The sequence below is a fragment of the Castor canadensis genome, chromosome 8, assembly GCF_047511655.1.
Source record: "Castor canadensis chromosome 8, mCasCan1.hap1v2, whole genome shotgun sequence".
Taxonomy (NCBI): Eukaryota; Metazoa; Chordata; class Mammalia; order Rodentia; family Castoridae; genus Castor; species Castor canadensis.
In genome coordinates this window covers 24820628-24845470 of record NC_133393.1, presented here as the reverse complement: position 1 = coordinate 24845470, position 24843 = coordinate 24820628, and the positions used below count along the sequence as shown (strand labels likewise).

General features: G+C 45.3%; 1 protein-coding gene and 2 pseudogenes across 1 annotated transcript; 1 reads left to right on the top strand and 2 right to left on the bottom strand.

Moving 5' to 3' along the window:
* The first annotated feature begins 138 nt into the window (after positions 1-138).
* LOC141425880 (MHC class I polypeptide-related sequence B-like) lies at positions 139-1878 on the top strand. The gene is made up of 4 exons (XM_074084806.1): positions 139-493; positions 1032-1298; positions 1416-1540; positions 1834-1878. The coding sequence occupies exons 1-4, from the start codon at positions 139-141 to the stop codon at positions 1876-1878; spliced, it is 792 nt and encodes a 263-aa protein (XP_073940907.1).
* Positions 1879-4092: 2214 nt separating this feature from the next.
* Positions 4093-9832, bottom strand: LOC109690387 (ATM interactor-like; annotated as a pseudogene).
* A 324-nt stretch (positions 9833-10156) lies between these two features.
* Positions 10157-13171, bottom strand: LOC141425879 (ATM interactor pseudogene; annotated as a pseudogene).
* Positions 13172-24843: the final 11672 nt, after the last annotated feature.

Below are 24843 nucleotides of genomic sequence, written 5' to 3'. Positions count from 1 at the left end.
TCAACCAGCACAGAGGAGACATAGTGGAGATCAAGGGATCTTGATCTCTTAGCTGGAGTTTCTCGCTTGGGTGGGGAAGGGGAAGAGGGAATGGGGTTTGGGTAATATTGTGGGGAGGGGGTGGTTGGACTGTGATAGATGGGTGACTTGGTGGTGAGTTTGAAAAATGCTGCCAGAGGACAGAGAAGTCAATGCTGGGTGGGGGCAGGTTCCCTTTCCCTCCAGATCTGGGGCTGTGAGATTCAGGAAGACAACCACTCCAGAGGATTCTGGGATTTCTACTATGATGGGGAGCCCTTCCTTTCCAATAATCTGGAGACCCACAGCTGGATGATGTCCCCATCCTGGGCTCAGTCCTCGGCTGTGGAACTCAAGAAGTTATGGGACACAGATAGAATTCACAGCAAGAATCACTGGGCCCACATCCAGGGAGAACTTTGTGGAAAACTCCCTAGATATCTGGAGTCCTGGATTGGCTTCAGGGAGAGTACAGGTAACCTCCCCTCCCCTGCAGCCTCTGTCCAGGGAAAGCCTCTATACTGTGGGATGTATGCCAGTGTAGTGAGTGGGTTGTATCTGATTTTCCTGTCCTGCTAAAGCCACAGTGATAAAGATACACAATTAGGTCTGGAAATGATCTGTTAAAGGTTGTAACCATGAAGCAACCCAAACCTAGTTAGGATGGGGCTGATCAGGAACTGAAGTCCTCAGAGCCAGGGTCTTGCTCCACCTGTCTGTCAGCCTGCCTATCACAGAGAGCTCCCTCCAGGCCCCATGACCCAGGAGCTCCCCCAACCAATACCCTCTTCTCTATATCAACATGTGGAAGGAAGAGCTGAGGCCACCTGTTAGTCTGGAGAACTCAGGTCTCAGATTGAGACTAGACTTGCAGAAGTTCCTGGGGTCAATGAAGGCTTTGGCAAGAGTAAGAAAAGGGGAGAGGACCAGGCCTGTTCCCGCTGCCTCCCTTAGAGAAGAGCCTTGGCTATGTTGCCTCACTGGCTCTGTCCTTTCTTCTCTGGTATTCCCAGTAGTGAATGTGACCTGCAGTGAGGCCAAGGGTAGCTTCAACCTGAAATGTTGGGCTTTCAACTTCTGTCTTGGTAATACTTCTCTGACCTGGTATCACAGTGGGGAACAAATGAGCCAGGACAAACAGCAGTCCGAGGATGTCTTGCTCTATGGGAATGGGACCTACCAGAGCTGGGTGACCATCAGGGTTCCCCAAGGAGAGGAACAGAGGTTCACCTGGTATGTGGAACACAGTGGGAAGCACAGCACTTACACTGTGTCCTGTGGTGAGCCTGGGGTGTCGCTGCAGGGGTTCCTACTGGAGTGGGACCAGAGGTGGGCTAGGGCAAGGGGAGAGGGCTTGAGGCCCCTTGTGCCCTGTATATAACCAGGCCTACTTTCAGGGAAGGCTGTGGTGCTTCGAAGTCGATGGCCTGTCCTTCTGAGTGTGGCTCTTGCTTCTGTGGTGATTATTCTCTTTGTGTCCTTTGGTACAAGAAGAAGATGGCGTCAGCTGTGGAGAGTTCAGGTAAGAAAAGTAGTCAATGGTTGGTGATGGTGGTGCCATGTGTGACTGCGGGCTTTCCTCAAACCTCCCAATGACAAGAGAGTAGTGGAGGTGACAAACTTTCTGGAATAAACCTTCTGAAGTCAGGGTCTTTGTGAGGGTATGGAAGCTACCTGTCCAGCTATACCCCTTGTCCTGCCCATATGTAGGGCTGGCAAGGCCCTTGAAGGCCAAGCTGTAGCCTCTTCTGGATACAGGGTAAGGAGTGAGCTGCAATGGGGCCTGGGTTCCTGCTCTGTTCCCATCTCTCACAGCCTTCCCAGCCCCCACCAGGGCCCATGTTGGGACTCCTGAGCTGACCTCTGTGGGCTTGACTATCGTGACCTCAGGGAGAGCAAGGAGTAAAAGCACCTGTGAGCTGGGGAGAGGGCTCAGAAATTGGCGAGGAATCCCAGGAGAGTTGACTCCTGTCCATTCCTGTCTGCCTCCCTCTCCCCTACTCTCTCCAGTCATTTTGAGGAAACCAAGAAAAAGATCCCATGAGGCCAGAGCCCTGTCTCAGGGGCCATCTGTATTGGGTCATTTGGTCTGTGTTCTGTGGCCTCTCCTCACCCTCCTGGAGCCATTCTTCTTTCTCTAGATGGTCACTGACCTATAAATTTGAAGTCAGGTTGTTCAAATGATTCCCCCAAAATCAGGTTACTTGAGGGAAGAGAAAAGGTGAAAAGAGGAAACTCCTTTTTCAGCAGAGAACCAAGGCCTTGTGTGAACAGTGAGGGGCTGAAGGTGGGCAGAATCTTCAGGTCACCCTGAAGATTCAATAGAAGGGGGTACAAAGAAGGTAATGGGGGTGAGTGCGATCAAAGTACATATATACGTATATAAAGATGTCAGAATGAAACCCATTAAATTGTATAAAAATAATTTCCATAGAAAACAAGAAATATTTGATAATAGAGGAAAAAAATAAAGACTCCTTAGGTCTTTCTGCTGCTTCTGCTACCTCTGTGTGTCTGCAGTGGGGGCAGTGGGTGGTTTCTCATCCTTGAATCTGATTTCATTGTTAATTGACCCCTCAGCCTGGGCAGGTGACTCCTGCACAGTTCAGTTTTGTATTTACCTTCCACTCTTTACTAGAGGTGAGGTGGGGAATGTTAGTTTTGGTTCACAGTGGGCAAAAATGGCTGCCCAAAATGTCTCTGGCGTATTGGCCAGGAAAGTGTGAAAGCCATATGCTGTTTTGGGTTTGTTTGTTCTTTTAACTTCAAATTTCTGCTTTGTTGGTACCCAACAAATATGCTTCCTGTTTCAGCTTTGTTTCTTTAGTCAGGGTCTCACTATATGTTGCCCAAGCAGGCTTCAAACTCACTGTGTAGCCCAGGTTCACTTCTGCCTCCAGAGTGCTGGGGTTAGGGGCACTAACCCCCTGCCTGACTCAGCTGGACCATCTTAATAGAGATTCCTCCAGTGCCTATGTCGTAATGAACATTAAGTGAAACAGGAAGTCACATTGCAAGGGCCCTCTCTGGCATGGCTCCATGTGGAAGATGGTGGATGGTGGCAGAGGCAATTCCAGGGTGAGCAGAGTATGGGCAGACAGCCTGAGGCTGCAGGGTCTCAGGAATGCCCTACTCTGCATTAGGAAGAAGAGCCCTGTGGTCTGTGAGGGCTGTGGTCTGAGTGAGTCCCTGCTAGGAATGGGGGCAGGCAGGCTGGGACAGCCTCAGGTAAGCAGTGGGCCTTGGGGAAGAGCTGTGTCCCAGAGGCAGGAGGACCAAGCAGGGGAGAGGATGTCAAAATTCAGAATGACAACTTGGGCAGGGACTAAGGGTCAGGGGAAGCCAGGCCTCCATGGCACAGGCAGTTCAGTGTCGGGTTACAACACACCATTGGCAGCCAAAGTTGTCCAGCTAGACCTGTTGGTGCCCCATGGGCTTCTTCCTGGGCTGGCTCAGGACAGGAAAGAGGGGATGCTGAGCTGTAGGTAGAGGGCAAGACCTGTAAATAGCAGAGCCCAGGCTGGTTCACACCTGTAGGGGAGAAGGGCTTGGAACTGTGAAGGACTGTGTGGGAGCCCCATGCCGAGGCCTGTCAGGACCAAGAGCTGCCCCTCTGGTTGGGTCCACCGTAGGGACTGATTGAGTTGGAGAAGAGGGGTGGTGGAGGTGATGGGCTTCCAACCAGGATCTTGTCACTTAATCCTGTGGTCCTTTTCTTCCCTTGCATGGTGGATGGTGGAAACTGGAACAGATGGCACTGCTGACTGAGTCACAGGAGAAGACTGATAAGGGCTAGGAGAGTGGGGTGAGAGGGAGAAAAGGGTGGAAGCATTTTCTTCCCTCAGAGAAAGGCTGATGTTGGAGGGACTGAGAAGGGGAAGTCCAAGAGAATGAAGGGCAATATTGTACAATCATTGAACACCTACTGTTTTCCCTTCTTCCCCACAGCTCATGAGCTTAGCAGTCCTGGGTCAAGAGTAGAAGGGACCAAGAGATCAAAATGGCACTGCAGAGCTGGAGGCAGCATTCAGGACAAATCCTGTGGGGCACGTCTGCCCTGAAGAGTTGGAGCCCTCATGTGATGAAGCAGAGCTGGAGGATGACACCAGGGAAGGGGGCAGGAATGGTGCTTTGGGGTTCCCTAGTGATGAGCAGCAGGGACTGTGGCTGTTCTGGAAACTGAGGGAGGTTAGAGTCTGAAGACTCAGGGCCAAGAGATTCTTCTCTTGACTTTTCATCTCTACCATGAGTGTTCTCTGGCCTCCTGCTCCCTGTGGGTCCTCTCCACTCTTGCATCTCCATCACTCTGTATGAACTGTGTGCTCTCTGCTATCTCCTCTTGTTTGAAGTTCTCTGATCCATTTGCAGAGTGTCTGCTTTCACATTACCTCCTCCTCAATGGCACGCAAGCCCTTCCTGCTCTAGTTATGGTCCATTGCCTACAAAGATCTTCACCCCGTGCTCACTCATGCCATCTGCACAACTTTCCCTAGTTCTAACTTTCTTTTTTTTTTGGAAAAATGATTTTTAGTTGACTTAATTTTTTTTTAAAAAAAAAGCCTATCTGCCTTGGGCCCTCACCAAGTTCCATCTCTCACAAATCCTTCTTGAAAGGAACTTCAGTCACCACCCCTGACCTTATCTGGCTTCATCCAGAGCACCCCATTGTCCCCACCCTACCCCTAGCTCTTCCAGGGTCACCACAGAAATGAAATGAAATAGTACAAAGATAGGAAGCTCTTGATATTTCCTCATGGAATGGACTCCATGTTATACTGTTAGAAAAAAAAATCAAGATGCAAGAAAACTATGTCTAGGCTCAATAATACAAATCCAAGCAATATCATCTATACATAGAAATATATACAGAACATGCACCCAAAAGTGGGACTGGCAGAGGAGACTAAGGGAAGAAAGGCAGTGAAAGAAGGAAAAGACAGATAGTGAACAATAGTAAAATACATCACATCTGTGTTCAAATGAAACACACTGAAAGCTGTTGAACAACACAGGATGGGCAAAAAGGGTGAGGAAGTACAGTGGAGAGGATAGATTGACTTAATTAAGCACTGTACATCTATAGGTAAAACACCAAAGCAAAAAATCTCACTGAACAACAAATAGACACCTAAATAATGAAGGGTGAGAATGTAAAACAGGTTACACTAAGGGGAGGGAACTGAAGGAAGGAGAGTAAATGAGGAAAGTAAAGGGCATGAATATGGTTGATGCACTTTCTATACAAGTATGAATATGGAACATTAAAACCTCTTGAAATCACCATCAGAAGGGGACTATGATAAAAAGAATAATGAAGGGGATGTACCAATTCAGGACAATATATATATATATATATGGAAATGTCACAATGAAACTCCCTGTATAACCATCATAAACAAAAATGTCTTTTTTTTTTAAAAAATGAAGGACAGGAAGGTAAAACAAGTCCTGTCCAGGCGTTGGTACCAGTGAGAGTGGGGAAGACATAGGAAAGGGTGAAGGAAGGCAAATATGGTGGAAGTACTATGTATTTACATATGAAAATGGAGCAATGAGACCTGTTGGAATGGTTCTAAGGGGAAGGGGATAAAGGAGAATGATGGATCTAATATATCTAAGACATATTGTAAGCACTTGTGTAAAAGTCACAATGTACCCCAATACAACTATAATATGCTAATGAATAAATAAAAGAAAAAAACAGAAAAGCATATGTCATTTGCCATATTTTTTGTGAAAAGTGGAAATAAATGTGACATTTATATTTGTTTGCGTATGTGTTTTGGGAAGAATAAAGAAGCTGGTATCAGTGGCTACCTATAGGGGATGGAACAAGAGGGAGTGACTTTTTACCTTGGAAATCTGTTTTTGAACAAAGTAAAAAATTAAAAGATAATTCAAAGGGAGACAAACAAACCCCACAGACTTTTAATTGCTGGTGTGTCTCAGTGGTAGAGCATGTGCAGTCACAAGGCCCTGGGATAAATCCCCAGCTCTAAAACAGAGACCAAACCAAAGCAGCAACAGAAAACAAAACAAGTGAAAAACTCTGATAGAAATAATTATTTTTCTTCCATTAAGATAACAAAATAATCTAAGAATGGTATCATTCCTTAAATGAGAAGGCTTACTACTATTTAGCTTCAATATGTTTTTTTAATTGCATTATCTTCCTTTATGATTAATTGATAAATGTGATTCATTTAGGGAAGGAAATTATGATCCAAAAGAGCAAAGCTAATTTATCACAATACCAGATGTAATCCCTAGCTAGAGGCTTCTCTGTGTGTGTGTGTGTGTGTGTGTGTGCGCGCGTGCGTGCGCGCGTGTGTGTGTGTGTGTGTGTGTGTGCGTGTGCGTGTGTGTGCGTGTGTACACAAATATGCCAAAGAGCAGTGGGGTTTTTGTTGTTGTTGTTGTTTCTTTGTTTGTGGTGCTGGGGACTGAATCCAAGATCTTGCCCATGCTGGGCAAGCACTCCACCCCTGAGTTGCATCTCCAGTCCCCTTCTTCCCAGTTTGAAACATCTATAATGGCTGGGAGAAGGAAGTCCCGTACTGTGTGCAGAACCCCGACATCCCCTTGCAGCACCCTGGGCCTCTGCACTCACTGTGCCTCCCAGGACTATTTGTTTCTAAGTCCAACTTGGAATAGAGGAAGAATTCTGGAAGCATTGGCATTCCATTTCTGCATCCTTCCTCTGCCAGACATGACCTCAGCTTCCTGCTTTCCTGCAGCCTCCTCAGTCCTCGCTAGAGGGAAGCACACTGGACGCTAGGGCATGACTCTCTTTCTACCTCAGACCTGGACGTGCGGTTTCCTGTCCTTCCAGCCACCGCCACTGTGTGGAGACTGAGAATATCACCCAGATTGACTAGATTCCCTTACAGAAACCTTATTGCCCAAACATGTGGGAAACTCCTTTAAATCACAGTGTCATTCTTTAGACTTGCTCCAAAAGTCTTTGAGCGTTCACAAGAGCAAATTGAAGCTAGAGGAGTGAGAAGTGCCTGGACCAGAAGATTTTGTGGCAAGGCAGGTTCAAACACTGTTTGGGTATAAATGTGTCAGGGTCCTCAGTGCAGGTACTCAATTTTCCCCCTCTGTTGTTTATTTTCTCTGTGAATCATCAGCTGCCTCTATTTTGCATTTCTTTTTGTTATAGCCTGCACCATTTGCAAATATTTGTTAAATGTCCATTCCACCAAAAGTGTCCTTTTCAGGGATGGGAGTATAGCTCAATGGTAGAATGATTGCTTGGTGTGCAAGAGACCCTGGCTTCCATCCCAGCACTATAAAAATAGAAAAAAATTTAAAATAAAAAATCTCTCTTAAAAGTAGCTTAGGAAAAATTCAATGCTATGAAAATACGAGGACTTACCCTAAGAGAGAATTTCTGGTATCAGACTGTAATTGACATTTTGGTTTTAAACATCAGGATTTTGTTCAGTTTGGGGCTTAGTTTATCATATTTTAAAACAGGTATTCTCTCCTTGATCCCTCTTAGAAATCCAAGTTTATACTGAAGATACAATTCCAACATTTCAGAGAAAACAAGAGTCACTACATTTTCCCAGTCCTAGAGATATCACTGTCAAAACTTTGGTAGGAAATCTTGCAGGTTTTGTTTTATATTATAATATATATAATGCAGATTGGGTATGATGGCACACACCTATATTCCCAGAACTCTGCAAGATTATGTAGGAGGATTGTGAGTTCAAGGCTAGCTTGTGCTACAAAACAAGGCTATCTCAAAAAATGTGTATGTGTATACTAATATATTTTTGTAAGTGGTATTAGTGACATTATAATCCAATATTCTATTAACCTGTTAAAAGAAAAGTCCTAAAAGTATGTCAGGTACCTCTCACAACAGTACATTAAAATCTATTTTATTCCTTTTAGTGGTTGCATAGAATTTTCTTTGCAGAGCCTTTCTTTTTTGGAGGAGTGTGGACGTGTTCTGTATCTTCATTGTGATAGTGGTAACATGCATGTGTGTGATTGACCAAACTCAATGAACTCTACATATCAGATAGTTACATTTCACTGTGCATAAATCATGACTAAGTAAACCTGTTTTTAAGATCAACATCTTCTACTGTAGAATACACTCGAATGTATACACACATTTCACGTCTACAAGTACAAAAGGCAAAGAACTGCAAAGAATATGAGCTACTGCATCACCACTACATCAAGAGTTAATCTTGTTGTCCTTGTTCCCTGGTTTCTAAATCCAGAAGGAAGTGGTAAATAAATGCCATCCCCTAGAGGACTCCACATACAGACCTTGGAGACACCATGCAGCTCAGCACACATCTGGGTTTCTGCAGGGCTGAACTGAGATTCCATTTTGTCCCAGGCCAAATCAGCAACAAGGCAGTCATCACTGCTATTCAAGTGTCATTGCTGGTGAAGAACAAGCTCCCTAGAGTTTCAAAGCCAGAACTTACTGTCTGTTTTCTGTTCAAGTGAATCTTCCTCTCCAGAGCAGGTAGGATTCCAACTGGAGATTCTTTCACTGTGGGTTTCTGTGTCAGATGAATCAGTGCTCATGGAAAAGCTGGAGTGTTTCAGAATGCTGACGAGGGACAGGTGAAGAGCACTGTTTAAAAGCAAGTTTAAGTCTATATTTGCTGCCAAACATCAGAAAGTCTAAAAAGTGAGAACTTTCCCTGCACTCGTAGGGCTGAACAGAAGTGTCTGTGGGTAAAAAGTAAGTCTGGGTTTCTATGTTCATTGACTCCTAGACTGGCTCAGTGTCCCCGGTGCTAAGCTCACTCTTTTCACTTTGAGTCTGGGTAGTTGAAGCTGAAAAGAACTGTTCAATATTAAAATCTATACCAGAAATCAGGCTTGGTGACAATTGCCTGTAGTCCCAGAACTTGGGAGGTTAAGGCAGGAGGATCATGAATTCAAGGAGAGCTGGGCTACATAGTGAGACCCTGCCTCAAAAACCCAAAACCCAAACAAAAAACTAAACAACAACCCCTACCAAAATCAAAATAAAGAAAAAGGAAACCATCAAAAAACAAAACAAAGAAACTGAAAACAAACCATGAAAACCTGTTCTAGGATTCCGGATTGAGCCAGAAGAGAAGTGGGATCATGACCAGGAATTGCGTCAGACAGAAAACCATGATTATCCAATACCTACCAGGAGATTATATGAGCAGATGTTTTCTAAATCACTTAATAGAGGTGTGGTTTGGATCTGGTTACATCATGTTCTGTGAGGGAAGCTTATCACTTCAATGCACTGAAGTCTGAAATGGGTGCAGATTGCCCGATGTCTTGATTTCAAGTTGCTCTCAGGTAACAAATCATGAGTTTTTGTCCTGCTACTAAAGTGCAGCTTACAATACTGTCTGTCAGAACATCGTGTGATGAGCAGACACTCAAAAATATCTGCACATTCCAGTGTGGTCTATCTGTACTCTGTCATGTATGAGACTTTGCATCCCACTGGTTTGGGTTTCTCTGGAGATCCCACTGAGCTGGGATCTACAAGTATCTATAAACACATCACTCAGAGCAGTCATAGATGAAGTTACCTTAGAGTATGAACACTAATGAGAAGACACTTGAAAATCAAAGGATGATTTGAGAATAAGATAACATAGAAGAGTCAAGACCAAACCCCGGTATAGAAGGTATAAAATTTTGTAAGGCATAGGACACTTCTGTGTGAACATTGATTGAAGAAATCCTGTTCTTTTGACATGTTCTGTAGTTCATGTAAAGGACTAAATGAACTTTTACCCAAATTTGCCTGAATCCTGATGATAGAATCCAGGTGCTCCAGCATGCTAGGCAAGTACTCTACCACTGAGCTACACACCCCAACTTTTAAATTTTATTTTGACACAGGGCCTTGCTAAGCTGCTGAGGCTGGCCTCTCCATGGAGTTCATAAATCTCTAATCTCAGGCTCCCAACTTGATGGGATTATAGACGTGCACCACTGTACCCACATAGGATTTATGATTTTTAAAGAGGTAAGCCATCTTTAATAAAGCCAGCTTCTGGCTTTTGGCAGTTTTTTTCCCCTCTGTTACTATTGTGGTAACTTGAGCTATTTTTTTTAGCTCCTCAGTAATCATCTGGCAAGAAAACCATCTAAAGCAGCATTATTAAAAACAGCTCTGACAGTAACAGTCACTACTACAGACATAGAAAGTAAGTTTAATTTCTGAAGTTTCTACTTCTTGATGTCAGGACCCAGGAGTTGGTTGGTGTCTCAGTGATTCAATGGTCTCATGGGATAACTTCTGTTTGTGCAGATAGTTTTCGATTTTTGATTTTTTACTAAGTGTTCCAATAAAAACAGACACCTGTGTTCTGCAGGGATCAAATGGTCAGTTGGATAGATGTGAGATTGTAATGCTTTTCTTATAGGGGCAGTCACATGTGCACCAGAAGGTCTTGCCACAGTCCTCAATGTGTCTTTTCAAGACCTGTTCAGTTCCATATGAATTGCTGCACTTACTGCACTTATGCTTCTTCTCCACATGCATTTTCATAAGGTGCTGTTTCCAGAAAAAACTGAAGAAATGGTCTTCCAGGGCCTCTAAAGCATCCTTCAAATGGACTACAGTAGAGTTTCAGATCTTTTCTTTCTGCTGGATTTACTATGCCATTTTGCAGGTGGTGGTTCTTGAGCAGGTACATGGTGAGCACTGGGTTGTTAAGCAGGGTCTTGCTGTAGGATGCACAGCGCACAGGATGTTGGTCCACATATCCTGGGACTCTTGGCTCACTAGCTGGATCAGCAGCCAGGCTCAGGTCCAAGGGCCATGGCCACTTAACCCTCAGCCAAGGAACATGGAGACTATCTGTTCCCACTCATCCCCGCCCCCACAGCCAGAGGAGTCGAGGCATGATTGTGAAACTTCCTAGGCACCTGCTGCCGTGCCTCAGGGGCTGCCAGGTCTCCCACCCACAGCCACCTCTTCATATTATACTTTATGTCTGTAGGAGGCAGACACCTTTACAGAAAGATAATACAGGGGTATTTTTTTTCAGCACTGAGGATTGAACTCGGGGTCTCACACTTGCTAGGAAGGCACTCCACCACTTGAGCCACTCTGCCAGCCCTGTTCTGTATTGGGCTTTGTCGAGATAGGGTCTCATGAACTATTTACCTCAGGCTGGCTTCCAATTGCTATCCTGATCTTTGCCTTCTGAGTTGCTAGAATTACAGGCATGAGTCACCAGCGCCCAGCAATCCAGGGGTTCCTGAAGTCATAAGATAAGGACATGAACAACTCTTGTCACTCAGTCATCTCATGTTGCAGAAAAATAAGTTATGAACAAAATCAGGGCAGTTACTAAATGTGGCAACTTTCTGAACAACCTACCACTCATTCAAAGAGTCCAAATCCTGAGAGTCCATGTAACCCAGTAGTTACAACCCCCATTCAGGTCCTCAGAGTGTCACTTTTACAACCCAGGGGAGACACATCAGACCCTGGGCACTGTCATTACCTAGAGTAAAAAAGAAAAAGAAAAATTCAGAGCCCAGAGGTGTGGCTGAAGGAGGAATTATGGACTGTTTGAGTCCCCTCTGCCCCCATGGGCTACCACCTCTCCACACTGAGCGTGTCCCCCACATACTTATCTGTAACCTGAACATAGCTCCCTCCTTTTGAATCTATGGGGAACAGGTTCTTACAACCTGTAAGCAATTGGAGAAGACTTGAGCCCCAGAGAAGTTTGCAGAAATGTGACTGAAGACAGGGAAGGATCAGGAGGCATAAGGAGACATGTGCAGAGACAATCAAGTGCCCTTCTGGAGGCCTGTCCTCAGCAGTGACCTTCTCTTCTCATCTCTGACTGCTGGGAATCAGGCCCCGAGCACAATGATCAGGGTGACAAATCTGTCCTTTATTTTTCATGCACTTTACATAGAGTAAGGGTCAGCACATAGGGCCTCACGCTGGGGAAGCATGCATTTGTGGACGGTGCTTCCATTAACGAAATAAAGCCCACTGCTAAAAGGGGCTAAAGGAAGAAAACTAAGACCCCTCCTCTTCCTGACCCGCATTCCTCCTCCTTGTGACAAGGGCCATCACAGCTCTGATGACCACAGCTCCAAGGAGAACCAGGACAGTGACAATTCCCATAATGAAGATAGTAGGATGAGGAAGTGACTCTGTGAAGGCAAGGGATTAGGGAAAAGAAGAAGAGGTGCCCTGGTCCCCATCTCTTAGCCCTGATCTGCTTTCCCTGACAAGAGGCTCTGTGCCCACGTGCCCTCCTTACCCCATCTCAGGGTGAGGGGCTCACGCAGCCCCTCATGCTGCACATGGCACGTGTATCTCTCCTCCTCCCCAGAAGACACCACCACATCTGCCCACTTCTGGAAGGTTCCATACCCTGCAGGCCTGGTCCTCCCCATCTCATTGCCAGGTCAGGTTGATGTTCTTAGGATAGAAGTCCAGGGCTCAATGCCTCAGGGTGACATCCCCTTCAGGTCTGGGGTGATGGTTCACATGTCTCTGTGAGGGGAAGAATTGGAAACTTTAACTATCCTGAGAAGGGACAGAAGAACTGGAGTTGGCGGCAGTGGGAAACCAAGCCAAAACAGGCATCTGGGATAATCTATTACTTGGGAAATTCTAGAATCAGGGTGAGTCAACCCAAGGTAAGAGACTCCAGGTCTCTGACCTGTAGAAAAGGGATTTCTGGCCCTGCCTTTGAAGGAACTCAGCATAACTGGAGTCAGAGATAGGGCACAGGCTGAGAACAAGGCTTGACACCATGGTTCACACTCCTTTGCAAAGTCAAAGAAATCTGCTGGTGGGTTAGTTCACTGATCCACTCTCCTCCCATCTTGAGACAGACAAAATTGTCTTGAGAGAAGGGCCAGAGAGCCCCTGGGCAAGTCTCTCTGATGTTGGGTTTGATAACCCAGGAGCTCTCTTTCCCCTCCCAATAGGAGAGAACTACAGTGTCCCAGCTGGATCCCATTTCTCTCCCTCCTCAGCTGCCGTCAGCCCCTTCCCTAGGGAAGATAAAGGAGTTACCTTGTGTCTGCTTGTACCTGAGCATTGCAACGTCTTCCCGCTCTCCAGGTAGGCCTTGAGGTGCTCTTCTTTACCCGCTGCCTTCCAGCTGTGCCTGGTGATCTGAGAGGCGGTGTCCATAGTGGTCCAGGAGTCAGGTCCTCTTTCAGTGAGATGTAATCTTGGCCATAGGCCTGCTGGTCCTACCCTTAGGAGTGCTGCTCTTTCCATGGGCATACTGCTCCTACCCACGGAGACGGTACCTGTCCAGGCCAGCTCATGCACTCCTCCTTCAGGTAGGCCCTGAGGTGCTCTGCATCACCAGCCATCTCCCAGTTGTGTCCAGTTATCTCAGGGACAGATTCCATAGTGGTCCAGGAACACAGATCCTCTTTAAGAGTGATGTAATCTAGGCCAAGGTAGGCTTGGGGCTACTACCTAGGAAGGAGATGCCTGTCCTTTCCACTTAGCAGCTTGTCCTGGCTTCAATAATCTGTCAGAACTACTCACCTGGACGGCCTTGCCAGGACCGACCCCGGAGATTTCCATCTATACTGAAAATAAATCCGGGTAATTATCCCCGCAAGCTCTTTCCAAGTCAAGGATCTCTGAGGGTCCTGCAGCCTCGGAGTGAACCTCGGACCTGGGGACCCAGGCGACTCCAGCTGTCTGTGGAAGACATGGAGGCATGTGACTTCCGACCAGGACCAAGGTCACTCCCCGTTTTCGCTCAGGTTATAGTAGCAGAGCAGGGTGTGTAGGTCCACTCAGAAAATGTGTGCGTTGACCTTGGCGGTCCCAGGACTCCTGCTCCAGCCTCTGCGGCCCGAGGCTCCATCCTCAGGGTCGCATTGTGACTGTCCAAGGGCATGAACTGTGCCTCATCCACTTCCAGGTGCCTGGGCTTCCAGCGGCCAGGCAGGGACACAGCCGGGATGAAAATACGTCATGGAGTGGGAACCTGGAGGTGGGGAGCGGCTGACACCCGTGCGACCCTCCTCTTGGCGTGAGACTCAAGGTTCCACATTGGTGGGCATGAAGAGCAGGAGTGGGAGAGGGATGGAGGAGGGGTGGTGGAAATGAAAGAGCCATAAGTGGGTGGAAGAAGAAGGTGCGGGAGACTGTAGCGGATTGGACAGACAGTAGCCGATTGGGGAGGGATCTGGGTGGGAAGGTGGAGATGCAGATTCCAGTAGTCTTGCGCCCCAATCCATCTGTCCCCTTTCTCCTCTCCAGCAAAGGCTGTTCCACTCCCACCCAGGCACTCACCACCCAGGTCTCAGTAGGGGCCAGTACCACCAAGAGTGACAGGAAGAGGGTTCTTGAAGCCATGATCTTCATCTTCAAGAATAGGGAAGAATCTGAGTCTTCGTGAGTCCGTAGAGATTTTATTACCTGGAACTGTGAAGACACTGATTGACTTTTCTAGAATCACGCAGTGGGAGTGAGAACTGGGGCACGTCATGAGTGTCCAGGCAGAATGACCTGAAAAGGTTTAGGAGAGGGAGAAGTGAAACTATGGGGAAATGAGGAATCCCCAATGTTGGGCTTCCCCACCCCAGGCACCATCCTGGGACCTCAGTCCCTGGGAGGCTCACAGAGGACCTGGGATTTAGTCATGAACACTCTCCTCCTGCAGAAGAGGGCTCTTTGTCCCTTGTCTTCCCTTAGTCCTGGCCTAGAGGCTTTCGGAGGAAACCAGGGAGAAATTTTCAAGCTGGACTCAGTTTCTCTTTTTCCTCTTCTCTTTTGGGATTCCTGAGATATAAGCCTAACCCCTAAACATCCCCCTGGGCTATTCTAGAAGAAAGTTCACCCCCAGGGATTGTGATGCCAGTGAACTGGCCTGGGAACTGAGTGGGAGACAGGTTTTCACTGTAAACATGGAGAAGCTGTGCCTGCAAGCACCACAGAGAGCCACACAGAGGCCCATTTCCTGTTGTTTATTGAGGAGAGTGGGCAGCACTGATTGCTAACCCTGGATGGTCAGGAATCTAATTTGCAAAGGAAGTGAAATTGGCCTTTCATACATAAATGTGTCAAACAGCATTGCACTTAGACTCACAGAACTGTTTAGTTGTCTTTTCCTTAGGTTGTTGTGTTTGAAAATTAACATAATTCCAGAGCCCTGAGTTTGTGTGGGTCCAGGGCATTGTCTCCATACAGGAAAATACAGTCTTTCTCCACCCCAGCCCCCTTCACCAGGGGGAATAGCCCAGTGGATGCCTGAATCCAGCAGAGTACTGAATGAACCTTGTCTACATCTTTTCCTATGTACACACATATTATGATAAAGTTTAATAAATAAACCAGATGCAATAAGAGATTAACAATAACTAATTATAAAAAAGAACAATTATAACAATATACTGTAATAGTTATATAAATTGTTATCTATCTCTTTCTCACAAAATATCTTAATTTCACCGAACTCACATTTCTTGTGATGATGTGAGTTATAGAATGCCTACTGATGAGATAGATGAGTGAGATGCTGGTTCAGGCATTATGGCACAGTGGATATGCCAACCAAATTGGCTACTAAGTAACTTAGGTGTGTGTAGCATATACAGTGTGGATACTCTCACAAAGGTAAGATTCACATACCAGGTGGCCAAAAGTTTCATGGCACTACTAAGGAAGGTAGGAAATTAAAAACCTATGAATGGTTTATTTCCAGAATTTTTGACTTAGTATTTTCAGGCCTCTGTGGGGACTAATGTACAGACAAGCACATGAAAGCAAACTTGTTACTGTGTGTTTTAAACAGAGCTGTAAAAACTTTAATCATGCATGTGTTCAGTGCAGCCATGATACTCCTCACCAGCTCTTATGCATTGTCTATTTTTAAGAATTATTCACATTAAGTGATGTGCACACGTTTATTGGGAAACTTTGTAGTATTATTTTTAGACTTATTAACATAGGAAGGCAATTAAATTTCAGGCAGCCCCACAGAATGTATTAAGTACCAAGTGCAAAGAATGCTTTGCCAAGCTCTGTAGACAGATCTATTAAAAATCTTAAAATTCCCATAGCTAGTGGCTCAGCCTGTAATCCTAACTACTTGGGAGGCTAAGATTGGAAGATCATAGTTTGAGGCCAACCTGGGCAAATAGTTCACAGGACCCCCATCTGCAGCATAACCACAGCAAAAATGGTCTGGAGGGGTGACTCAAGTGGTAGAGTGCCTACAAGCACAAGGACCTGAGTTCAAATCCTAGTGCTATAAAAAAAATCTTTAAAATAACATACTCAAATTGAGAATTCTACTGCATTAGAATTCCTTACCTTTGTATTTATATGACATCGCATCCTAATCCAAACTCAATTGTTATTGTCTAACAAGGGTAGACACATAAAGAGTTTTTGTAAATAATTGCTCTTCATAGTAAGAAAACAAATACTTTTTGTTTTGGGGGTGGAGTACTGGCACATGCTAGGGTGTTTTCTGCCACTGAGGTTGACTCTAGCTCCTGAACAAATACATTTTAATGAGGATCTTTTAAAAAAGTCTTCTGAGCTGTAAACACGTGAAAAAAAAGAGAATCTTGTTCACTAAATTTGTTTTATACTTAATGCAATTTTTTGTTTTAATTATAATAAAAAGGAGGAAAGCTGTAGCCCTTTTTGGAGTGGGGAGGGGTGGCCTCTAAGGGTTGAATCTTTTTCTGGTGTGGACAGAAGAGCCTGGCCCTGGGGGAAGGCATAGACCCCTCCTTCACTTTCCTGCACTCTGGCCTTTCTTCTTTTTTTCTTCCTTGTTTCTCTTTCCCCTTTACTTTTTTTTAAAAATCACTTTCTTTCTCTCCTTCCCTACTTATCTCTACACTTCACTTTATCTTCCCCCACCCCCTTTTTTCCACTCTCACTTTCCATTTTATTCCTTGTGAATTGGAGCCTGGTGGCCTGCACATGTTACCACGTCCCCTGGGACTTGTAAAGCCAGCCCTGAGCTGCTCACAGTATCTCCTATGTGGTGTGGACTGGCAGGCCACGCTTTCCTGTCTGATTTCAATGAAAGTCACTCAAGTGGACCATGGAGAGATCACATTCTGATCCTCAAAGATCCTCAGGGAAGAGCTGGCAGAGAGTGAGTTCAGCTCTGAGTTCAAACTTTAGTACCGCCAAAACCAAAACAAAACACCCCCAAACGACAACAAAAGATCCTCAAGGCAGGCTTTTCTTCAATCAACTAGTTGATTTTTGTCCCAGAGGGGCGGGTTTCAGAGAAAACGACAGCCGGCCACAACCTTCCTGGTTTGTCACTGAGCAGCAGGAAGTTGTGGTCGAATTCTAGAACCCTTGGGCGGGGTCCTGAGTGGGAGCGGGGTGGTGGTGGAAGAAATATTTCATTACCCACCAGCCTCGAAGTTCGCTGGGATGCTGGTTGAGTGTTGTCGGATTCTAGATCCCGCCTCAGACCCTCGGGGTCCCGCACACCCGCAGGTTCTGCACTTTGACAGCCGGCAGGTGTAACTGCCTAGCAGATGGACAACGTGACCCCAAATGCGTCTCGCCCTCCTCCCTGCGGTCATAAGCACCGTAATTCTGATTTCATATAAATCAACGATTTTGATTTTCTTGAGGTCAGAGTGGGGATGATGGATAATCTTCAGGCCTCGCAGTAAACTTGGGCCCCATAGACTTGAAAACGAGCACAAGTGGCCTAGAGAGCCCGGCCCAAGGTGGCTTCTGTTTCTTTTCCGGACTCGCAATGGCGACCAAAGTCAGCGCAGAGAAAGGCGCCACTGTTCTTGTGAGTCCAGGGGTCTAAAGACGAGAGTGGAGGGAGAAAAAGTAGTTTACAGGGCAGAGCAGAGAGTGTTGAGGTGCTGGGGAGGGGGCGGGTGAGAAGGGAGGCACTTGTACCAAAGCCAGACTGGGAGGCTTGGTGGGGGAAGGGCAGCCAGCCTGGATCCTGGGGAGCCCCTCACCCGGAGCCAAGACCGGCAGGGCCTTCTCTGAGGTCTCTTCTCTCTAGATGCCAGGGAACAAACCTTGCATGTAGCTATTAAAGTAGTAAAAGTCCTTCTTTGGGTGTAGATGAAGGAGACAGTTTGCTGGAGCTGGCCCACCTAGGAGGTCCTGGAAGGAGAGCAGACATCATGGAGGAAAGGGCTGGGACCAGCTGTGAGGAGAGCTAGGTTCCATCTCCCACTGCATCAGCACTACCCTGTGACCTTCACTAATGAAAATGATTCCTCTGAGAATGGGAACCAGACCTCCATATCTCATGTGATAGATAAATTTTCATGGTGAAACTAATTACTAAAAATGAATGTAAGGCTAAGAAGTTGTCAAGACTGCAGGGCATGGTGTTATATGCCTGTAATCCAGGACTTTGGAGACTTGAGGCTGGAGGACAGAGAGTTCCAGGGTAGCCTGGAATATATAGAGCTTTTAAGACCAGCTTGGGCTACAATAGTGAAAACCTGTCTCCACTGAAAAGGAAAGGGGGAAAAAAGGGAAAAAAAAAAGAAATTGTCAAAATTTTGTGATGTGTGAATTTTACAACCACAGACAAAGTGCAGTCTGGGCATTCCATGGGAATGGTGAGTAAGGATAGGCATAGTTCAGTTTTTAAAAAGGCATTCCTAGGGGAGACAGAGGGGACATGAACACAGTTCCTGATTCTGGAATGGAAGATGTGTGACCCTGTGGACCTGTCTGGTTTGAGAGGCTGATGCACACAGAGATGCAGATGTCCTAAGGCAGGTTGGCAAAGGGAGTCTGGTTGGTGTTGGAGTGGACCACAGGAGGAGTGGTTGGGGACAATTCAATGGGCTTGTGAGGTCACAAGAAAGGAGACCTGGCTGGATCTGGGAGACAATGGGAAGAGGAGGAGATTGAAATGGCTGAAACATCTTAGAGAGGTTGGAGTCTTAAGGATTTAACTGAGGAAGGTGCTTCTGAGAGGTCTTTAAATGTGACCAGTGGTGACACTGCCTGCAAGGCTGAGCTTGGTTGAGGGCTGTGTGTTGGGAGAATAACAACTCAGGCTCTTCTCGAAATGTGCCCTGGAAGGAGCAAGTGAGCTAGAGGCAGCCAGGTGGGGAGACCTGGGCTGCTCCACCGGCAGGGAGTGGGCAAGGTTGGTGCCGATGTGGTGTGGGTCTGCTTTAAGGTTGGACCATGACACTTGGCTGTTCACAATCTGTTCCTACTGCATTCACCAACTGCAGTCACCTGTAAGTGGAGCCTAACCAGGAGTCCTTAGTCACAGGCTTTTATAGACGTAGAGCATTTTTGTAGGTTGAGAAAGGGTACCAGCTGCTGCTGGATAGTTCCCAACTTCTTTGACCGGAGTGAATGAGCTATTTCAATTACAGCTCCAAAATAGCACTCTGCTCTCTCTCCCCGCCACTGTTAGGGGCTGACGTTGGTCGGTTTTCATTGGTGAGCGGTTGGGGGCGGGGGGGGGGGGGGGGCACTTATACACTACTTTAAAGGCTGACTTTCCCGGGACTTCTTTGCTGTGGTCGCTGGGAGGGTGGCAGACTGGCGGACTATGGGACCATTCCACGTCCTGTTGCTCCTGGCCGGCACCACTGCCCTTTCTGCACCCTTCTGTGGCCCCCGCGGTGAGTGGTTGCTTGTGATCCTTCAGAGCAGAGCTGCCCGACGTTTGCAGGGGTGGAAATGGGAGAAGTTATAAGAAGCAGCTCGTGTATCTGTGAAATTCCGCTAGTGTCTGAGAGGTCAGCTGGCTCTGAGGTGCGATCCCCTCGGTGGTGGTAAGGGGTACGAGGTGTTTGCCACTACCCCGAAACTCTGCTTCTCAGGGTCCACCCCTCCATTCCCCATCCCCCCATCCTGGTCTCAGACTGCACCTTGCCCTCCTTGCTTTCCCTCTGAACCTACCTTTTCATTTTCGGACATCCTTGTCCTTCTGACGCCTCGGGGTCCCGGAGCTGCTTCCTGTGTTACCCGCAACAGCCTCTCCTATCTCTATGGGACTGTGGAGCTCCAATCAGACTGAGGGACATTAGAGTCTGAAGACTCAGGGCCAAGAGATTTTTCTCCTGACTTTTCCTCTCCACCCTCACTGTCCCCTGGCCTCCTGGTCCCTGAGGGTCCTCTCCCCTACATGAACTCTAATTATCTAATATACCTGTGTCTCTCCAGATCCCTGCATGCCTCCTGCTCTGCCTATCTCACAGCCCTCACCCCCAATCTCCTCCTGTCTGCATCTCCAATCCATTTTTATGGTGTCTTCACCCCATCACCTCCCTCCTCAGGTCCTTCCACTCCTCTTATAGGCTATGGCCTACAAGGAGCTTTATCCAGTGCTGCCTCGTTTCACCCCCCTCCCCCAATTTTTCAAATCCTAACTTTTTTTTATCCTAACTTTTTTAAAATGGGTTTTAGTTGGACTTTATTTCTTAATTTTTAAAAATTGTTAATTGAGAAGTGCCTGTCATTCTAGCCACTTTGGAGGCTGAGATTGGGATGATCACAGTTTGAGATCAGTCTGGGCAAAAATTCATGAGATCCTATCTCAACAGAAAAAAGCTGAATGTGGTGCTGTTCACCTGTCATTCCATCCATGCTGGCAGCTTAAAATAGGAAGATCCTAACCCTGCCTGGGCAAAAAATGAGATACTATTTCCAAATTAACCTGAGCAAAAAGGGCTGGAGGCATGGCTCAAGTGGTAGAATGCCTACCTAGCAAGTGCAAAGCCCTGGGTTCAAACTCTAGGACTGCCAAATAATGATTAATTGAGAAACAGATGTATATATTTTTGGAGAACTGTATGATGTTTTGATACCTACATACATTTTGGAATGATCAATTCAGGGCAATTAGCATATTCATCAGCTCAAATATTTATCATTTCCCTGTGATCAGAACATTTAAAGTCCTCTCTTTTCACTCATTTTGAATATATGCTCCATTATTATTAACTGGAGTCACCTTGCTGTGCAATGGATCACTAGAATATGCACTGATTCTTATTTTAAGAGTTTAATTATGGTAAAATATGCATAAAGTAAGTTGTACTATTGTAATCATTTTAAGTGTACAATTTGCTGGCACTGAGGACATTTGTATTTTTTGTAAAGTGAAATGCTGTAGCCACTAATCAGGAACTATCCATTTCTCCTGGCCCCTGCCAACAGTCGTTCTTTCTGTCTGCATGACTTTAACTACTTTGGGTGAAATTTAAGTGGATCATACAGTGTTTGTCATTTTGTGACTGACTTCTTCCACTTAGCATAATATCCTCAAGATTTGCCCATAGTATAGCAACTTAGCAACTGTCAGAATTCTTTTCTTTTTTTTATATTTTATTTTGTTTTTTGTTTTTGAGACAAGGTCTCTCTATGTAGCTTAGGCTGGTCTCGAACTTTTTATCTTCCTGCCTCAGCCTCCCCAGTGCTGAGATTATGAGATTGTGTATGTGCACCATCATGCCAGGATTGAATTTCTACTCTTTTTATGTTAAATAGTATTCATCTTATGTATATACCACATTGTTTACATTCTTATCTTTCTTTTTGCAAATATTGTTTATTTTAATGAAGCTGGTACAGACAATGTCCATTTTTGCATGTTTTTAAAAATAGTGTCCTTTCTAATGGACATTAACTGGTACTTCAATCTTCTTTGATTTACATCTCCCTAGCAGCTTTCTTTTGTTGGTGGTGGTGGTGATCCTGGGGTTTGAACTCAAGGCTTCATGTTAGCTAGGCAGGCATTCACCACTTGAGCTACTGCACCAACCCTACTAACTGTTTATGTGCTTTTTGGTCACTTGTATGTCTTCTTCAGAGAAGTGGTTATTCAGATCCTTTCCCCAGTTTTCAATGGGTTGAATGTTGTGTTGCTTTTGAGCTGTAGGATTTTTTTTTTTTTTTGTACTGGAGTCAAACCCAGGCTCTTACACATACTAGGAAAGCACTCTCCCACAGCTCACTATGCCCAGGCTGGCCTGGAACCCTCAGTCCTCCAGCCACAGCCTCACAAGAGCTGGAATTAGAGTTGTGTGCCACTATGCCTGGCCTCCAGGAATTCTTTCTATATTCTGAATATTAATGTTTTTTAGGTATGTGGTTGGCAAATTTATTGCCTATTCTGGTGGTTACTGTGGCTCTGAGTGTCCTTTAGTACACGGATGTTTTAAAAATTTTGATGAGTTCAATTTATCAACAATATCTTTGTTGTCTGTGCATTTGGTATCAGATCCATGAAAGTGTTGCTAAATCCTATGTCACAAAGATTATCCTCAATGCTTTCTTTCTGAATTTTTAGTTTTAAGGTTTAGGGTTTTTTTAAAAAATTCATTTTGAGGTTTTTGTTTGTTTCTGTTTTTCTTGAAGTAACTGAGGATGGAACCCAGGGTCTTGTATTTGTTGGCCAAATGCTCTATCACTGAGCTACAATCGCAACCCAAACTCAATTTTGTATATGGTGTGAGAAAAGGATTCAGCTTTACTTGTTTACTTCTCTGCATTAGGTGTTGAAAGATGCACCAACTCTTTAGGAACAAGGACACTTGCCTGTCCTCATCAGACCATAGCAGGACCATTCACCTTACACTTGGGGTTCACTATGCCTATGTGGACCCAGCTACGCTATGTCCAATTTATTATTTATATCTACTTGGGGCTCACTATATCCAATTTGGACCCAGCCACAGCTTCCCTTCCTCTGGAGAACTGACTCCACTCTAAAAGCCTTTGGGGCTGTAACTGCTGTTACCCTCTAGGCTCAGGGCCACCCACTCCCTGACCAAAAGGATCCTGCTCCAGAGCAGCAGCCTCCTTCCTGGCTCCCTGGGCTTCCTGTGCTGCACAGCCACTCTCTCTAGCCATGGCTCCTCCCAACCCTAGACCCTCACATGCCCACCTAACATCTGCCCCTGGCCTTTGACACCTCCCCTGCTCCTGAAGGCCAGCCTCTCCCTTGAATTCCCACCTGTACCCTTAGAGAATCTGTTCCCTGTCTTGGCCTTCACCTTGCAGGATTGCCAGTCTGCATTCCATCTTCCTCCCTTCCTTTCTCCTTTCCTATTTTCCTTTAAAAAATGTTTTTAGTAGTATATAATAGTTGTACAGGGAATTTCGTTATGACATTTCTGTATATGCATACAATGTACCGTAGTTTGGTTCATAACCTCCATTGTTCTCCCTCTTCCCCCTCCTCCTTCTTAAAATGGCTTAGGAAGGTTTCAGTGTTCTATATTCATGCATGTGTAGAAAGTACATCAACTATATTCACCCTCCTTTACCCTCTTCATTTATTCCACGACTCCTGTTAGTACTGTCCCCTTAATAGGACCTGTTTTACATTCCTGACCTTCACTGTTTTAGTGTCTGTTCATTGTTTGATAGAGTTTTGCCTTGGTATTTTACCAATAAATATATTTTACTTTAATCAGCCTAACCCCCTCTATTACTCTTCCTTACCCTTTCCCCCCACCCTGTATTGTTTGTTTTCAGCTTGTTTTTTTTGTGTATTCTTCTGACTCAAATGTGATGCATTTTGGGGCAGGGATGTAGTTCGGTGGCACAGCGCTTGCCTAGCATGCGCGAGGCCCTGGGTTTGATCCCAGCACCAAAAAAAAAAAAAAAAAAAAGACAAAAAAAATGTGATGCATTTCTATATTATTCACTCTATTATTTTCTTCTTTCCCTCCTCCTTTAGTCTCCTCTAACAATACTTTTGAAAACATGTTCTGTGTATATATATGTGTGTGTGGATATGATAGTGCTTGTGTTTAGATTTAGATTTATCTTCCACATATGAGAGAAAACATGTGACCTTTGTTTTTCTGAACCTGGCTTACTTACTAAACATGATGTTCTTCAGTTCCATCCATTTACCTGCAAACATCACAATTTTATTCTTCTTTGTGGCTGAATATTATTCATATATATAATCACATTTTCTTAATTCACTCATCAGTTGTAGAGCATCTGGGCTGTTCCCACAGCTTGGCCGTTGGGACTAATGCTGCAATAAACATGGGTGAGCAAGTATCTTATTGTATCCTGACTTACATCCCTTCAGCTATGCCTAGGAGTGGTATTGCTTGATCATGTGGTAGGTCTATTTTTAATTTTTTTGAGGAGCCTCCATACTGCTTTCCATAGTGGTTGTACTAATTTACATTCCCTCCAACCATGTATGAGGGTTCCTTTTTCCCCACATCCTCACCAACATTTGTTGTTGTTTGTGTTCTTTATGATGCCATTCTAAGATGAGTGTGGTAGAATCTTAATGTGGTTTTGATTTGCATTTCCTTTATTGCCAAGGATATTGAGAATTTTTTCACATAATTTTTTTTGGCCATTTGTACTTCTTCCTTTGAAAAATTTCTGTTCAGTTCATTTGCCCATTCCTTCATTGGGTCATTGATTCTTTGGGAATTTAGTGTTTTGAGCTCCCTGTAAATTGTGGTTAGAAATCCCTTGTCAGATGTATAACTGGCAAAGATTTTCTCCGATTTTGTGGGCTGCCTCTTCAGTGTGGTGACCATTTCTTTTGTGGTGCAGAAGCTTTCTAGTTTCATGTCATCCCATTTGTCAATCTTTTCTTAGTTGATGAGATATTGGGGTTCTATTTAGGAAGTTATTCCCTATGCCTGTGTGTCCCAGTATGTTCTCTATTCTTTCCCATGGTAGTTTCAAAGTTTCAGGCCTTATATGAAGGTCTTTGATCCACTTTCAATTGATATTGGTACAGGGTAAAAGACAGTGATCTAGTTTCAGTTTTCTACATACAGATACCCTGTTTTCCCAACATTTGTTGAAGAAATTTCCTTTTTCTCCATCATATGTTTTGGGCTCCTTGATCAAAAATCAGG